The sequence below is a fragment of the Sarcophilus harrisii genome, chromosome X (assembly GCF_902635505.1).
Source record: "Sarcophilus harrisii chromosome X, mSarHar1.11, whole genome shotgun sequence".
NCBI lineage: Eukaryota > Metazoa > Chordata > Mammalia > Dasyuromorphia > Dasyuridae > Sarcophilus > Sarcophilus harrisii.
The window spans coordinates 12,837,207-12,855,319 of NC_045432.1; the positions used below are offsets into that span (position 1 = coordinate 12,837,207).

The 18,113-nt window shown below is 45.3% G+C and overlaps 1 protein-coding gene and 1 non-coding gene across 7 annotated transcripts in view; one reads left to right on the top strand and one right to left on the bottom strand.

Annotated features, from left to right (window-relative positions):
- Window positions 1–18,113, top strand: part of L1CAM (L1 cell adhesion molecule) — a 47,982-nt gene that overhangs the window by 15,471 nt on the left and 14,398 nt on the right. For 4 of the 6 annotated variants that reach the window (XM_031945192.1, XM_031945191.1, XM_031945194.1 and 1 more), the window contains exons 3-18: window positions 2,563–2,574; window positions 3,573–3,678; window positions 3,896–4,092; window positions 4,994–5,116; window positions 5,297–5,467; window positions 8,064–8,175; window positions 8,499–8,683; window positions 9,046–9,177; window positions 9,297–9,440; window positions 10,114–10,225; window positions 10,725–10,891; window positions 11,058–11,214; window positions 11,454–11,578; window positions 11,770–11,871; window positions 13,082–13,279; window positions 13,560–13,630. In XM_031945192.1, coding sequence (XP_031801052.1) covers window positions 2,563–2,574; window positions 3,573–3,678; window positions 3,896–4,092; window positions 4,994–5,116; window positions 5,297–5,467; window positions 8,064–8,175; window positions 8,499–8,683; window positions 9,046–9,177; window positions 9,297–9,440; window positions 10,114–10,225; window positions 10,725–10,891; window positions 11,058–11,214; window positions 11,454–11,578; window positions 11,770–11,871; window positions 13,082–13,279; window positions 13,560–13,630 — 2,114 coding nt within the window. The remainder of the gene's footprint in view (window positions 1–2,562; window positions 2,575–3,572; window positions 3,679–3,895; window positions 4,093–4,993; window positions 5,117–5,296; window positions 5,468–8,063; window positions 8,176–8,498; window positions 8,684–9,045; window positions 9,178–9,296; window positions 9,441–10,113; window positions 10,226–10,724; window positions 10,892–11,057; window positions 11,215–11,453; window positions 11,579–11,769; window positions 11,872–13,081; window positions 13,280–13,559; window positions 13,631–18,113) is intronic. The other 2 variants (XM_031945193.1, XM_031945196.1) reach the window with 1 other exon arrangement.
- On the bottom strand, window positions 17,195–17,296 carry LOC111721576. The gene has a single exon (XR_002770693.1). It is a non-coding gene; the product is annotated as a U6 spliceosomal RNA (small nuclear RNA).

Here is an 18,113-nt window from a genome sequence, read left to right on the forward strand (position 1 = left end):
CAAAAAGTGGGTCAGAAGACTAGATTTGGATTTTGGTCCTAGCTCTGCTGTATGACCTTAGACAAATAGGATCCAGCCCTCACGTTCCCTATCTGTTAAATGGGATGAGTCTAGCCAGTCTGGCTAATCTAGCCACAGAAATGGGGATGACTCAATGAGATCACAGACAGAAAAGGTCACCTTTAAAATAAAAGGCTCTGGACCACATTAGGCATTATTATGAATTATTATTATTGCCCTTGTTATTATCTATGAAGTGGAAGAGAGACTCTCTGCAGGCTGCATAAACGTCTGTGTGTCTAAGTAGGGAGTGGGCTGTGTTTTGCCCCTCTCTGTGTGTGCGCTCACACGCGTGTATGTGTGTTCCAGACTCACACGGTTGTGTTCAGAATGCCCTTCTGGCATCTCGGCCCTACACTAGGTGAGGTGGCTGCGTTTCAGCCAGTGAATTACATGGGAATAATAAACTGATGGAGAAGGAGGGGGAGATGGGAGGGTGTCTGCGATTGGCGTGAGGGGGGCCGAAGAGAGGATCTGGGCATCTGCACATGAGGGGCCTTGGAGCTGGGGGAGGCACCTGTGCATTCCTGTAGATATTCACAGAAACACAGAAACTCAAATGTAAAGACCAGTGTAGACATAGGGCTGACCTGGGCATTGAGAAGCCCATCCAGCCCCCACCTCAGCCATTTACTGCATGATCTTGAGCCAGTCACTTTCTCTCTTTGGGAGTCAGTTTCCCCATTTGTAAAATGAGGGTCATTGGATTTAAGGTCCTTTCTGGATCTGGTAACATATGGGTCTATCAACACAAAGATATATATACTGGGACTGGGACATATGTAAAAATAAAGCTAGACACGTAAATATACTCGGAAATACAAACCTCCATAGCAGTGTTCACTATTTGAGTTTTCAGATACAGACACACATCAGAAGTGTGGGGAAACATTCCGACACAGAGGGAGACACCTCCAGACACACGCCCGCTTCCTTTCTTCCCTTGGTTGCAGCTGGGGGATCGGGACCCCTGGGCCCTCTCCCAGCTCTGCCACCGACTGTGGCTGGAACAATCCTCCCCGGGTCTCAGTTTGAGCGCACTCCCGAAGGCACCAGCCCTGGACCAGGGCTCGGCCTAGCTCCCACGTAGCTTAGGTTGAACGGGAGGAATAGACTAGCCAGGACTGGGAGGAAGGAGGGCCAAGTTTTTCCTGTAAAAGGAGTATTGAAAAGAAAATTGCGAAAGATGAGGCTCCCTTGTTCCCATTCACTGGGAATTTGGGGGAGTCCCCTTCCCTCCCCCTCAGGGTCTCTACTCCCCTCCTTTCTTCTCCTTCTTCCCCCAACTCCTGCCTCCTCCCAAGCACTCCACTTTCTTTGTTTGCTTTCATTGATTCCCTTGCCCGTTTCGCGCTCTCCCTCCTCAGCCACCTTTCCACTTCTCGCCATTTTCCTTAGTGAGGCTTTAAGCTGGGCTCCAAGGATGACTTGAGTTTCGCTCCCCCCTCCCCCACAAGCTGCTGCCTAATTGCTTCTCCAGCCCTCCCCGCTCTGGTAATTGAAGACTAGGAGCCAACCCACAGTGGTGCTAATTGGATTAAGAAGGATGGGGGGGGGGGGAGAGGGGAGCAGAGCTTCATTATTTTTTCCCCAAACAACTGGGTGGGGATGGGGGAGTGCATGAGTGGATGGTGTCTTTCTCCCTTTCTGTCATTCCTCTGGTCCTTCCTCTTGTCAAATACTTACTCTTTTTTCTCTGCCCTTTTTTCCTGTCTTTTTCTCTCCAGCCTTTTATCCCGCTTTCTTTCTCCATCATTTCTTCAGGCTCTCTCTGTCCTGTTGTCCCCCTTTCTCTTTTCCCACCCGTCTCTTTCTATCCTTTTTTGTCTTCTGTCCCTTTTCTCCCTCTTTTCTCTTTCCTCTTCCCCATCAACTTTCTTTGTTTTTCTCTCTGCCCAGTCCTCTACTTTCTTTTCCCACGTCTCATTTTTCTTATTTTTTTTTCTCTTTGCCCTTCCTACCCTCCCCCCTTTCTCTTCCTTCTTTGCCTTTATCTTTCGCTCCTTCAGTCTTTACTGTCAAAAGGTCCTCCAGAACTTCCAAGGAGTGTGGCCACATCCCTGACACTGGGGGCTCCCCACAGGGCTGCATAATTTCCTTGTATTCCAAAATGTCTCCATGGGATTCCACATACTCAGGCCGAGTCCTCTGGCATATCCAGACACGTGTGTTCATGTGTGTGCGTGTGCTTTGTGGGAAGGCTGAGTGTACTCAAGGATTTAGCTCCAGAAGGAATTTTAGAGATAATCTCATTTTCTACCATTCCTCCCCTTCCTCTCCCCCCTTTTCACAAAGGAGGAAATAAGTTTCAGTCCAACACATGCACTCTACCCCTGAGACTTCAGTCCTTCACCTCTGCATCTCTAGCCATCCCACCCTCCTTCGTATCCAACATGCTTCCACACGTGTGTCCCTGCCCTTGCTCCTTCCTGCTGATATTTCTTCCTACACTAATCATGTCTAATCTTGCATCTTGTCTTTCTCGCTGCGGGGATCTCACAGACCACAAACACAGTAAGTATCTGTTTAGGGGGCAGGGGTAGTATAGAGAGTTCCCCCCATCATATTGTTAGTACCCGTCACCCCTTTCTCTTCTAGACCCTGAGATGCTCCCTTCAAGTAGGTGTGAAGGTCATCCTTCCTTTTCCTTATCCAGTCAACCAAACATTTCGCATCCATTCATTATCAGACGCTGTGCTAAGTGTTGGGGACACAGAGACAAAATGGGGGGAAGACGATGTGTATATGTGGAGAATAAATAGCAGCTAGAGAGGGAGGGCACAGCTGGGAAGATCAGGAAGGTTTGGGGTTGGAGAGAGTACTTAAGCTGAGTTAAGAAGGAAGGCAGCTCTGAAGAGGGAGCATATTATGGGCGTGGGAAGAGCCAGTCCAAAGGCATGGCGATGGAGATGGGAGATGGAGTGTACTGTTTTAACGAACATGAAGAAGACCAATATGATTGGATTGTAAAGTGTTGGAGGGAAAGTAATCTAGAATAAACTGAAAAGGCAGGTTAAGACCAAGATAGAGAGGGATTGGAAAACCAGACACAGGCATTTTGTTTTCACCTGGAAAGCCATGGAAAGTCACTAGAGTTTGCAGAGCAGGGAAATGCTGGGGTCAGAGCTGGGCGTCACGCAGTCCCGGGGTCTTCATGTCACTGTGTCTCCCAACTTCCCTGCCCCACGTTCAGATTCACCCCAAGCAAGCAGGGGAGTGGGGGCCGCCTTCTCTCTGCCCCCCTCGGCCGAGCACATGCTTCCTCATTAGTTGCTCATAAAATGCAGAATTGAGTAGAATGCTCTCACAGGATCCCGGGTGAGACTCGCTGGTTCGGGCACAATCACACACACAAAGTCTCCTGTTTAACCCTGAGAGGCAGTAGAGCAATGGGAGTACAGGAGGGGGCCTGGAAGGCTGGTGGGAGCTTGTGGGATGGGGTGGGGGTGCCAGCTTCAGACAGCCCTTGCTCTGAGTCTTGTGCCCTCATTTCCCTCCATTTTTCCTGGCAGTGATGCAGCCCCCTAACATCACAGAGCAGTCCCCGGAGCGGCTGGTTGTCTTCCCCACTGATGAGATCAGCCTGAAGTGTGAGGCCAGTGGCAAACCTGAAGTCCAGTGAGTAACTCCACACCCAGTCTGAATCTGGGACTTTCCTCACCTCAGTCAGAAGTCTGAGTCCCCCAGAAGGGCCAGCTCCTCCGGGTTCCCTCCCCAGGTCCTGAGCCATAAGCCTCCCAGTCCCTCCACCTCTTGGCAAAGTCCACACACTCTTCCCTTCCCCTTCAGCACCTTTCAGTCTTTTCTCATGCTTCTCCCATTCTCTCGGGTTCAGGTTCCGCTGGACTAAGGAAAACATCCACTTCTCTCCTGAGAAGGAGCCTGGTGTGATCACACATATGAACTCTGGTTCCTTCACCATTACTGGCAACAACAGCAACTTTGCCCATCACTACCAGGGCACCTACCGATGCTTTGCCAGCAACAGACTGGGCACGGCTATGTCCCATGAGATCCAGCTTGTGGCTGAGGGTGAGGACACTGAGAAGCTCCGAGGAGGGTGGGAGCCCTGGGATCTGCAACAGATGCTTTTCCCAGAGACTTCAGGCATGGGCAGTGCCTGAATCCATAACAAGTCTCTAGTCCTGCCTTAGCCACTCCTCCCCTCGCCTTTGTTTTCTTCCCTTCAGGCCCCTTTGTCTCTCAACATTCTCTCTCTCTCTCTCTCTCTCTCTCTCTCTCTCTCTCTCTCTCTCTCTCTCTCCTCTTGTTTTCTGTTTTGTCCTCCTCTGACCCCACCCCCTCTTTGTAACCCCCCCCCCCCAAATCATACCACTTTCCCCTTCTGTCCCTCTCCTGGGCTTCTCCTTTCTTCGTCCTCCCTCAGCTACTTACTTCCCTTGAGCCCTAGCCCCCTCATGTTGCCATGGTAATGGTTGCCATGGTTTCTGTGTCAGGCTGATGTAAAGGAGTCTTGCCATTCCCTGCAGGTCTCCTCTTGGATTGCCAGTGGCTATAGCCCCCACCCACAAACTTGTAACTGGAAAGAAAGGGAGTGAGGCTTGGGGGAGAGAGTGGTGGCTTGGAGATTGATGCTGGCTGGAGCTGGGGAAATCCCAGCTCCCTCACAGCTTTGGGAAGCAGGACCTTCCTGGAGACCGCCAGAATTTAGGGGGCACTAAAAGGAGCTTCTCCTATCATAGGGCCCCAGTCCTGCCCCTCCCATCACAGGGCCCCAGTCCTGCCCCTCCCATCACAGGGCCCCAGTTCTGCCCCTCCCATCACAGGGCTCCCTTGCCAGTCCTTTAATTCTGTCCAATGGATCTGCCCAGTGTGCTCTGTCTTTGCTGGAACTCTCCCACTCCCCCTTAAACCTCCCATCCTTCACTTTCCCACACCTCTCTAATTGGGCTTTCTCTCTACCTCCTCCCAGGCGCCCCCAAGTGGCCCAAGGAGAAGGTGCAGCCCTTCGAGGTGGAGGAAGGTCAGTCCGTGGTCCTGCCCTGTAATCCTCCAGCCAGCGTTGTGCAACCCCGAATCTACTGGATGAACAGCAGTGAGTGGCTCTTCCCTCCTGGAGGGCAGGGTGGTCTTGCTTCTGCCCAGTTAGATGATGGAATAGAGGGAAGGGCCTGGGTCAGGGACTTGGTTGGCGCAATGGCCATGGGCTGGCATCTGGGAGGAAGTTCTGGAGGAGGAGGATGACCCTTGCACGCTCTGACTCTCCCCTGCCCAGGGATCTTCCACATCGCACAGGATGAACGAGTGACCATGGGCCAAAACGGAAACCTTTACTTTGCCAATGTACTCACCAATGACAGCCACTCGGACTACATCTGCCACGCCCACTTCCTGGGGGCCAGAACTATCATGCAGAAGGAGCCCATTGACCTCAGGGTCAAACCCAGTAAGTGTCCAGGAGTGTGTGTGTGTTGGGGAGGGAGTCACCGAGCCCCACCCCAACTGTCAGGGCAATTAATCTTTAGTACAGTATATAGTATAGTATAGTACAGTATTGCCTCTACTCCAGGCTCCAGCAGATTGCGCTCCCTTGAGCTCTTCTCCTATTCCTTGTCTGAAAGCATTTACTTTTTAATTAGGATCCAAGATTCCTAAACCTCCTTCAGAGGACATCTGATCCAGCTGCCTCATTTTACAGATAAGGAAACTGAGGCTCAGGGAGGGACTTGCTCAAAGTCAGGAAAGTAGTAAGTAAGCATCAGGTTGGGTTTGAACCCATATCTTCATGGGAGTGACATTTTAGGAAAGATTGATAAGCTGGAAAACATCCCAGGCTACCAGAGGATCTTGAGACCATTCGAATGACCATCAGCTGGACGAACTTTGCATGTTTCAAATGGAGAAGATGAGATTGAATGACTGGGGCATGAGAGTTCCTTCAAGTCAGGAGTCAGCTAAAAGCGGAAAAGGCTTCCCGGGGGGGGGGGGGGTGAGAGTTCACCCTCCTTGGAGGGCTTCAGGCAAAGGCCACTGGAGCACATTGTAGAAGACATTCTTATTCGGGTGTATGGCTTCGGTCCCTTTCAAGTCTGAGGATATGTGACTTAGTGATTCTGTGATCTCTCCTTTGGGGCCATAAAATCAAGATGCAATACCTCATTCTGGCATTCAACATCCTACCAAACCTGCATTTCCAGCCATATTCCTGCTATTTCGTGTGTCACCATCACTCTCACATCCCAGACTTCTAGCTTTTCCCCTTTGGCTCAGACGGCCCTTTTCACACCCCCCCCCCACCCCCCATGTGCTCTTCACTTCTCTCCACCTACTCTAGAGCTTCCCCATTTTTCAGGCCCCAGCCGGGATCTCAGTACTCTCAGGAAGCCTGCTCTGCCTTCCCCAGCACCCACAACTCTTTCTCACCTTTGGACCACCTGGGGTCCTCCTAACACACTGCTTAGCAGAAAGCTTGTTCTGTTTCCTGTGTATGAGACTGTAGACTTGCATCTCAGCCTTTGAAATAATTTTTATTCATTTATATTTATTCATATCATATTATTTGCATATTTATTCATGTATTTATATGATAAATTTGTTAACTTACTTGTATTAATCATTATTTAATTTTTATCTTAGCCTTTAAGTTATTTCAATTCATATTCATGTTATTTACATATTTGTTTATCTATATTTTATTAATAATTATTGAATTGTTTTTGTCAGCCTTTAAAGTTAATTTTTGTTCATTCATACCTATATTTATTCATATTCTTATTTACATATCTTTATTTGTCCATATTATTAATTTATCAAATCTGTTCTTATTAACACTTATTTAATTATTTCGTCTTAGCCTGTTAATTATTTTTACCAATTTATTTTTATCTAAACTTTTATTTATGTATTTGTATTTATTTTTGTTATTATTAGCTTATTTTAAATAAACACTTATTTAATTTTTTTGCCTTAGTTTTAAAAATTACTTCATTTATTTTTAACTTATCACTATATTTATTCAATTAACTTATTGAAACTTTTGCCTATAATTTTAAAATTATTTTTGTCTTAGCCTTTTAATTATTTTTATTTATACTTACATTTATTCATATCGTTAATTTAATTCATTTTTACTAGCAATTATTTTAATTTTTTGCCTTAACCTATTAATTATTTTTATTAATTGATTTATTTACACATTATATTTTATTTATGCATTTGTATTTATTTTTATTATCAACTTATTTCAAAATAACAATTATTTAATCATTTTTGTTTTGGTTTTAAAAATTACTTTTGTTTATTTTTACTTATACCTATATTTATTTATATGACTAATTTATTAAATTATTTTATCAATAGTTATTTTTGTCTTAGTCTTTTAATAATTTTAATAAATTTATTAATTTATTTAACTCATTCATACTTATATTTCTTTATGTATTTATACCATCAATTTATTAATTTATTTTATTAATAATTATTTTTGTCTTAGCCTTTTAAAAAAATCCCCCTTAGCACCCAGTAGAGCTGACCAGAAAGTAGGTGCCCAGTGAATGCTTTGTTGAGCGAATGGATGAATGGATGACTTTGGCCTGGGAGTACTGGTGATTGGTGCCAACTGAAGCTCACACGTTCTCAAGTAGATTTGGAGGACAGAAGGCCTCAGTTCAGATTCTCCTTCTGAAAATTCTTAGCTGTGTACTCCTGGGCAGGCCACTTCTGTTCCGGGGATCTCAGATTTTTCTTCTGTAAAAAAAGGGAGTCAAACTCAGTGACCTCTAAGATCCCTTCTACCTCAAACTCCATGCATCTATAATCTTATGGTCTATCCCACGAGGGGCTGAGTATTATGGGCAAGGCAAGAACTTGGGCAGCCTGAAGCAGGCTCAGAAAGCCTGAGAGTAGAGGCGGGGAGTCCAAGGACTCTGAGAGTAGATGCCGGCTCCTTTTCCTGTTTCCCCGACTCCCATCAGACTTTGGACATGGGGAAAAAGCGGCACCGGGTAGAAAAGTGACCACCCCTCCTTTTTGCCCCCCTCCAGCTAACAATATGATTTACCGCCGGCCACGCTTGCTCCTGCCTGAAGGTTTGACCAGCCGTCTGGTGGCATTGCGGGGCCAGCCTCTGGTTTTAGAGTGTATCGCTGAGGGCTTGTGAGTTGTGGGGTACCTGGGGGAAGGGCTGGGCACCTCACAGAATACCCAGGGCTTCGCAGGCAAGAGGGTGCCAACTTCTTTTACCACTGGGCACTGGATCTTTGACTTGCTCCCTATTCCCTGGAGACCCTCAGTCCTATACCAGATTGGACTGGAGATGGGAAGATGGAGATGGGAAGATGGGAAGATGGGAAGAACCCCAGAAATGGGGTTGGGGAGAGAGGGGACTGGGTCTGAAAGGGAAATCGGTGCAAGCTGTGGAGGAGGAGTGGGGGTTGGGAAAGGTGACTCATACCAACCCTTCCTCTTTGCTCGGGCAGCCCCACACCCACTATAAAGTGGTCCTACCCAAGCAACCAGATGCAGGCAGGCCGAGTGACCTACCAGAACTTCAATAAGACACTGCGTCTGGTGAGGGTGGAGGAGGAGGACGATGGGGAGTACCGCTGTTGGGCTGAGAACACCCTGGGGATGGCGCAACATGTCTACTATGTCACTGTTGAGGGTATAGCACCCCTTGCCCTTCCTGTCACCCCCAGCTTGTATGTCATGTTTGTTATCCTTAGCATATGGCCTGTCTCTATTTGATACGACCCTTGTACCTTGTACCTTGTACCTTGTACCCACCAAGGCACAATTTATCGCCACTCAGATTCTCAGATTGACCTTATTCCATCTACTGAGCTAGACTCCTCAGACTGAATGGCATTCTGGGTGGGTAGCTAAGAGCGAGGTCAGGGATTCCACTTCTACCCTGGTTTAGGCCACGTGCGCTTTGTGCCAGTGTGGACAGCAGGGAGCAGGAGCTGGGAGGATGGTAGAATACCGTGCCAAGTCACTCAGTACTTACCCTTGCCCTCCCACCAGCCGCCCCATACTGGTTGCAGGAGCCTGAAAGCCTGGTTTTGGCACCAGGGGAGACTGCTCGACTCAACTGCCAAGTCCAGGGCAGGCCCCGCCCCATGGTTACTTGGAGGATCAATGGGATCTCGCTGGAAAGTGAGCAGGGGCTCTGAGACTGGGATTGTGGGAAGGGCGTGATGAGTGGGATGGGGACGGTGGGATGGAGACATTGGGACGACGTCTTCCTAGCTCAGCGTGCCCCATTCTGCCTCTAGATCTGACCAGGGATGACAAACTCAGAGTACAAGGAGGAGCATTGATCCTGAGTAACGTGCAGCCAAATGACACCATGGTGACTCAGTGCGAGGCCAGAAACAAGCACGGGCTCTTGCTTGCCAATGCCTACATCTTTGTTGTTCGTGAGTGTCTTTCTCGAGCCCCCCAGCCCGTCTCCTACCCTAGCCTGCCCCTAAGTTTTCTGCCCTGTACTCTTTTCCCCATCCCCATGATCTGATAATTCCCTTTCTTGGTTCTTGGCTCCACTCCCCAGCCCCCATCTTTTCCATCCTTGGAGTTCAATGAATGAACCAGACATTGCACATGACTTCATTATTCTACTTCTAGGCTAGGAGATGATGGGGGAAGAGGAGGTAGGAGGAGGAAGTGGAGTGAGGAGCAACATTCTGAGGGAGCCAGTACCATGACCTCGGCTTCCCAGAGATGGGACCTGAAGGAAGTTTGGAGTGTTGGCTAAATGTGGAGAAGAAGATAAAGGCCATTCTGGGGTGGGGGTCAGCGTGCCATAAGAGCAAATGTGGGAGGGGGCTGGGGAGAGGGGGGACAGGCAAGGAGATCAGACTGAGGAGAGGCAGAGAAAGGGCCAGGCTGAAAGTCTTTCATGTTAGTCCAAGGGCTGGCCATGGGGAGTCTTTGAAGGTCATAGATTTTGAACCCAGACAAGCTAAGCGATGTGGGTGCTAGATCACAGGATCCCCTCTGTCCTCTCCATCCCATCATCTCCCCCCTTCAGCTCTGAAATCTCTCCAGGATCCCTGATGAGTGTCTGTCTCTCGTGTCTCTCCCCATCTCCAGAGCTGCCCACCAAGATCCTGACTCCAGACAGTAAGACTTACCGGGAGGTTCAAGGTAGCACCGCCTACCTGCTGTGTAATGCCTTTGGGGTGCCCATGCCCAGAATCCAATGGTGAGTCCTTACTGCTCCAAAGGGGGGGGGGCTCATGGGACCACAGGAAAAGGGAGAATGGGAAGACCAGAGATATAGTTCAAGTCTCCTTTTGAGGAAAAAAAATACCAGTTCCAGGCAGAGAAGAAGGGAGTGTGGCCTTTCCTGTGACATTTGGAGAGACTGAGGTCCAGAAAGATTGGCCCAACATCAAACTGCCAGTCAACGATAGGCTGTCCAGGGATGAATGACTCATCATAGGCCGCTGATGGATTAAGGCCGTGTGTGCCAAACTGTGGGAATTTATATTGTTATCCATTAAAGATTAATGGAAAATATGCCCCTTCCCACCAGGAGCTAGGGCAAAGACCTAGGTCCATTTTAATAGTGCGGACTCCCGAATGCTACCCATGTTCAGGGCTGAGCAGAATGGTGCATTGGAGGCCCTCAGGAATGAAAGTAAGGAGATTGAGATCCTTATGCCTTTGTCTTCCCTCACCCCATCTCCTTCCATCCTTAGGCTAACTCGGGATCGAGCCACAGTCTTGCAGGATGAACGCTTTGTCCCCTTTGCCAATGGTTCTTTGGCCATCCGGGACCTTCGGATTAATGATACGGGATCCTATTTTTGTGAGGCTGACAACGATCAAAACACGGTTGCTATCCAGGCTCATCTTCAGGTCAAAGGTCAGCACTCCTCTCCCACTCATCTTCAAGAGTCTGTACCCCAATCCCTTCCAGCGAAGGCACAGTCTTTCCTTGTTCCCATCTTTATGACTATAGCTGTCCTCAAGGAAAAGGGGCAAGACCACCCAAATGGGCCCAGGGTAACTGCTGTTGCTCTCTCTCCCAGAGGCCACCCAGATCAAGAAGGGTCCCCAGAACCAGATTGTCAAGAAAGGCTCGAATGTGAACTTTATGTGCCAGGTGTCTTTTGACCCCTCCCTGGAAATTCAAATCAATTGGTACTGGAATGATCAAAACATCAAGGACATCTTCAGTGATGACAAGTGAGTTGAGGGAGTTCCGAGGGTCCGGGCTCACTTTTGCAGGCCCTGGGAAGGGGAGGAAGAGACAGAAAGCACAGAAGGGCCCTGCCCTGGGGGTGCCCCACTTCAAAGCTGGGAGCAAAGAAAGCGAGGAAGGGAATGTGAAGAGGACTAAGGACTGTGGTTTCCTCATCAGACCCAGGGCTCTGTGACAGGGAAGAGCAGTTTTTGAAACCAATTTGTGCCCTCTCTTGTGCCAGGTACATCCTAAAGGAAGAGGAGTTGACCATTAAAAATTTGGACTATTCTGACCAGGGTAACTACAGTTGTGTGGTCAAGACTGCCTTGGACTCAGTAGAGAAAAAGGCTGCACTCCTGGTGGTGGGTAAGTCCTAGAATCAGAAGGCAGAGTGGGTATAACCCCAGAGCTGCTGTGGAGGGACACTTTGTCCATGCAGGTGGATGGTGCTAAGGGACTGTGGGGGTGGGGGGTGGGGGTGGCGGTTCTGGGCCCTTCAGAGCACCGAGGACATCCTGCCTACCCCCTGGACTCACATACCCATCTTCCATTTATAGGGAGCCCTGGGCCTGTGGGCCAGGTAGAGCTGTATAAACAGAAGGATTTTCAAGTCCAGCTGTCCTGGAGCCCAGCAGAGGAACATAACTCACCCATTGAGAGTAAGCTCTGCCATCTCTCTTGCTATATTGGCTCCAGACCATCCTCCTCCCCTTCCTTCATACACTAAAGACTTCACAGAACACCAAGAAGCTTAGGCCCACCCCATAGAGAATGCCCAGTCTCACCCACAGGCAACAGGCAGAAGAAGGGCCAGCTGTTATGGAAGACCACACCATATGGTAAAAACCAAAGACTGTAGGGCTTCACTAGAGAAAGGAGCAATAAAGGAGAGGGGCCTACAGTGGAGGGGAAGATAGAATCCAGTTTCATTGTACCTGGATATTGTCAGCCAGAGACAACCTCAAGAGTGGGTACAGATATCTTGGTATAGCTATTCTTTCCTGGCTGGGACCTGGGCAGAACTGGAGGAGAGATGGGAGAGAGACCTGAGAGAAAAGCTTTATCATCCTCTTCTCATCTCTATCTTCTACATTTCTCGATTTTATCCCTTCTCTATTCCCATGGCTCCCAAACTTGGTTCAGACCCTTATCATCTCTCTCCTGGGTTTCTATAATGAAATCATCCTCCACGTAGCTTCTAAAATCATCTTCCCTCTGCACTGTTCTTATATTTCTGCTTCACCAAGCTTCAGTGGCTCTCCATTATCCTTAGTATAAAATCCAAACACCAGAGCTTTAGCCAATTGGATTCTGGGCATTCCAGTATCTGTAGACCCCCAGTCTGTGGTGGTAATTCTGGCAGGCCTCCATAACCTGGCCCCAGCCTCCCACTTTGGTCTTATCCTTTTGTCTTCTTGTTTTAAATCTATCCTCTCTTCATCCATCCATCCATCGATCTATCATCTATCTATCTCCCTCTTTTATTGACATTATTTTGTCAATTTTATTTGACAATTTATGATATTATTTTTACGTCATTGCAGTTTTCTCCAGTACACCTTCCTCCCTACCCCCAAATAATAACAAATAGTGTTTTTTAAGGAAAAAAATCATCATAATCATTCAATATATTGGAAAAAGTCTGAAAAAGGTGCAATGTCCAAAACCTATGACCCCCTCCACCTCCACAGAGACGTGGGCCCTTTCTCTGCCCCATAGAGTATTGTCTTATTCTCTGAGTTTTGTGTGTGGATGAGGCTTGCTTCTCCAGTCGTCCTGGGAGTTCCCAGTCAGTAGAGTACTGAGGCCCTCCTCTTCCCCGTGGAGTTGAAGCATTCATTGACTGGCTGCTGTTTTGCTCCCTGGCAGAGTACAACATTTATTTTGAGGACCGAACCTTAGACCCTGGGTTCTGGCACCAACTGGCCACAGTGCCTGGGAATGAGACCTCAACCAAGCTCAAGCTGTCTCCCTTTATCCATTACAACTTCCGTGTTGTAGCCAGCAACAAGTATGGTACCAGCGATCCAAGTCCTGACTCGGAGCTCTTTGTCACCCCCAAATCAGGTGAACTGGGGTACAGAGGAGGGAGGTGCCCAAAGACAAAGAAATAAAGACTAGTGGAATGTCAGAACTAGGAGGGTCCTTAGAGTACAATCTCCTTCCTTTTGCAAGTGGGGCAATGGGCTTGCACAAAGCTACCCAGTTACTAAATGGCAGAGCTGGAACTAAGTCCTGGCCAAGTCCCCTAACCTGTCTTAGAGGTTGAAAGGAGGTCCTGTACGTCCCCTTTCCTTCTCCATAGCAAGGGGAGGGGTGGGATATTAATGAATATTTTATGTTTCAGTACCAGAGAAGAACCCTTCAGATGTCAAGGGGGAAGGGAACGAGACCAACAATATGGTCATTACTTGGATGGTGAGTGAGCCTTGAGAGGGGCTTTTTGCAAATGTTATCCAGAATTTAGTACATCTGAAGAAGGGTCATCATTAATGCAGTTGGAGAGGGAGAAAGTCTCAAAGGTTAATGGGATGAAATAATGGTTCCCCAAAGGGTTTGGCCCTGGGCCTTGCTAGTGGAGGCAACTTCCCAGAAGTCGAAGGCCATTTTGGAACCGATACAGGGACAGTGTCCTTGGCCCAAGTTTCTTACAGCCTTCTATATCTCATTGATCTCTAAACTTTTGTGGTCTCTCGAGTTTGCTTTAGTTCTTTAGGTTCCAAAATCTTTATCACCGGTTCCCTAATGACCTTTTCTCTTCTTGGTGCCCAAATCTAGTACTCACTACCTCTTTCTTTTCTTGCCCCTGCCACTAGCAGATTCTAAGGATAATGCATTTCCTAGAGTTTATTCACAAGGGAAAAAAGATAGGACATTTTGTTATTTCTGTCAATCTGAGGGTTGCAAGTAGAAGTTGAGTTGATTTAATTTTCATTGCTCATATTTTAGTGAACAGGAATATTCTTTCATGTAGCTATTAACTTGCATTTCTTCTTTCAAAATCTGATTGTTCATATTTTTCAATGTGTTAGGAGAATAACTCTTGCTCATATGTGATTGTATCAATTCCTTTTGGCAGATACATTCATGGTAAATGTTTTTTCCTCCAAAAAATCACCTCCTTTCTTGTTTTAGTTGCATTGATTTTGTTTGAGTAGAAGCTTTTGCATTTAAAATAATGAAAATCCATCTTACTTTTTTTTTTTTTTACTTTCAAGAGTAATGTAATAGTAGGTAGAAGGTCAACCATGCAGTCAGAAATATGTGGACTCTGGCACATATTGGTTCTGGGATCTAAACAAATCACCCGCCCTCTGAGACCCCAAGACTATAAGACTAAGTTTCAGAACAGTTGCAAGTGCTTTACATTAATAGAGGGAGTTTCCTCATTCAAAGCTCCTTAAACCAAATGAAATCACCATTCTGGATTTTAAAAAATCATAGTTATCTGTTTGACTAAGAATCCTCACTCTAGCCATAGATGTAGAAGATACTTCCTTCTGTTTTCCTGTATATTTATGTCACCTTTTATATTTCAATGAAATATCCATCTGGAGTATGTTGTGTGAACAGAGCAGTGGAGTCAAATGCAAATCTAAATGGGGGGTCTTCAGAAGGCCATATATTAGAATTATCTATCTTTTAATGGATTTTTATTTATTCTTTTAAACATGGCATTGGCTCTATTTAGGAGTGCTTTGTGTTTGACCCCTCTAATTTAAGATATTGATCTAAACCTAATTTCTGTTGAAATCTTCTGTTTTCCCAGAAGATCTTATCAAATAGGAAATTCTTACCCTGGTAGTTTGTATTCCTGGGATTTTAATACTCCTGCCACCAATATATTTCAGGTCACTGTATTTTCCAGGGTTTATTCAGAAAGGACCAGAATAGAGCACTATTCTTAGTGCTCCCACCTCCAAGGGGCCTAGAACTCAGGTTGCCTGGTCATTTATAATTCTAGTTTTACCATTGAGGAAGCCATTGGCTTCTCTATTCCCATTCTTACTCATCACTCAAAACCCCTTCTCATTCCTGGGAGGTGGAGAAGGGAAAAACTTTTATAACAAATATTATTAGGATTAAGAGGAAAAACTTTTATCACAAATACTATTAGGGTTACATGCATCACTCAGAAAACACGCCACTGCCTCTGCAAGAGATAGTATAAAGCAGTGGATAGAGAGCCAGTCTGGGAGTGTGGAAGTCCTGACACTGATACACATCAGATTGTGACCCTGGGCAAGTTATCTGACCTCTCAGGATTCCAGGCAACTCTTTTTAACACTTTTGGTTGTCAGGTCCATTGCAAACAAACAAACTAAAAAAAAACAACAACCAAAAACCAAACCCAACCCAGTTCACCCTCAGATTCTGCCCTGCCCCCAATTCCTTTTTCAAGAGTATAATATAATATAATAGAAATATATAATAATATAAAATATAATAAGAGTATAATAATATAATAGAAAACACCCCATTTGGCTCTGGTGCTAGCACTTTTTTTTTAATCGAATAAGTCAGAAATGAGTGTTAACAGGGTTTATACACCCTTTTGAAGCAATCAAAGTCATTGTATAAGAAAGTGAGTAGCACACCCCTTAGCATTTGTTTAAAAGGGAGAAGTTTTCTCAGAATCAGGGAAGAAGAGATTCTGAGCCTCTGAATTCCAGAGATTGGAGTAACCATGGAGCAAAGGAAGAACTGGGCAACTAGAGAAGGGAAATAACAAGGAGAGTTCTTGACTCTATGGGCAATTGTGGGCAGGAAGATCCAGGCGGAAAGGAAGAAGTCCCAAGAAAAAGGTCAGCTCTTTCTCCTAATACCTGCCTAATCCCTAACCTTTAATCCCTATTCCCAATATAGTTCCACAGACACTATATTATAACCTGCTGTTTTATTAGCCAAATGTTTCCAATAAAAGGAATTGTGCCTCAACCATAAAGGAGCTGGGGATTAACTAGAGACAAATATAAATGTCATGTTGGGCAGAGATTGCAACTTCTTCCTAGGGGTTAGAAATTTTTGCCAATTGGGGACTCAGAGTGATTGAACTCAGAATTTTTCATCTAAAGTAAACTCCCTGAAGCTAACAAGAAAAATCAAGTGGACCTTAGATTGTCCCCCTAGGTTTTGAATGAACTAATTACTGTCACAAGATGTTACAAATTCAGGGCTTTTCCAGAACAATTTTTCTTCTCTATGTCTGGAAGTTTAAAAATTATGCTATTTTACAAGAAAATTTGTTTTGTCTGGTTGCCTTTTAAGCACGATTTTCTGTACACACACACACACACACACACACACACACACACATATATATTTATATATTTGTTTTGTGTTTATAGTATTAATATATTATTTTGTTATATTTATGTATTTTGTTACTCAAAGTATCATTTAAGTATTCTTATTAAAAGAATCTTAGTTTTGAGCTATATCTAATAGAACAATTATTTTATAATTGCTATGATCTGACAACTGTGGTTGATAGTGTTATTGCTATTTTTTATTGTTGGGATCAAATTGGTGAATTGGATAAATCTATGGAGCAACATCATTAAGGTGTGAGAATCAGATATAGAAAATATTGTCTATTTGTGGAGGTTGAGATTCATAAAGGACAACTGATATAGCACATGTGATTAATGAGGATTCGTGAACTTCATGAAAGGCAAATTAAGAGAATTGGAGGACTGTAGAAAAGCATATATGAAAGCAAGGTCAAGAATATTTATGTAGGGTATGCTCTGTGAATTATCAGAATCATTCACACATTCAAAAATACTGAAAAAAAATCAGATAGCACATAGTAGTGGGGTTAAACTCAAATAGAAAGGGATCTCTGGGGCCACATGTTGATTAAGAAAATCACAAGTTAACATTTTTTATGTTGCATTGGATTTTTCTTTATTTGATTAAACATTTCCCAATGATTTTTAAAATTTTGTTTAAAAATATGGAATGCTTCACAGATTTGCATGTAATGTAAATCATATGTAATAATTTGCATGTAATTGCAGGGCCAATGCTAATCTTCTCTGTATTGTTCTAGTTTTAGTATACGTGCTGTGAAGTGAGCTCTCCCAATGGAGAGCTCCCAATCTGGTTTGGCCATACTGGGGAGTTTTGTGGATCATGCATGAGTTTGGTGCCTCTGGAAAATAGTACTTGGAAATTGATTCAAAATCCTTCATTTAAGCAGGAGGAGTTATATAATACACATACATCATTATTGAGTAGAAATGATGACTTAGCACATAATTGAAGCTTGAGTTTGAAAATAGTTAAAGGTTTTCCCGGCTGAGAATATTGGAGCTTTCCTGGCAGAAATATGTTTCAGTGAGGTTTCAGAGTCTATACTTTATAGGCCAAGGATGTTTTTTCTGCCTCTACATAAATGCTCATGGAGGGTAATCTTCCCCAAATCAAATAGCGGGCCCAATCCAAAGATAGTTTCATCATGACTGATAGAGCCACTTTATCAGTGCATTGGAAGGTGACTAGATCCTCCAAAAGGCACGGAGAGGCTTTCTCTGGCAATATATTGCAAACTGTACACATTGGTATATACAGCAAAGATAATAAAGGAGCATTTTCCAGGAAGATCTCCAGTCTCCTGAAGAAACATGCCATTTTAATTCCCATCATGGGTGGATAACTTATGCAGACTGTAATAAGACAGGCAATACCTCCTGGGAATGAAGACTTGACCAGAATTGCCCAAATAGTTGCAGAACTATGGTGTTGGCATGACCTCAAGGGATTTATAAGACTGTCATAGTATTGAAAAAAATGTTAACTTGGGATAAACTGGCAAAAAACATTTAAGTATGTGGATGCTGAATTAAGGATGTGATATATGAACAATAGACTCCAGTCACTTAGCGGACATTTACCC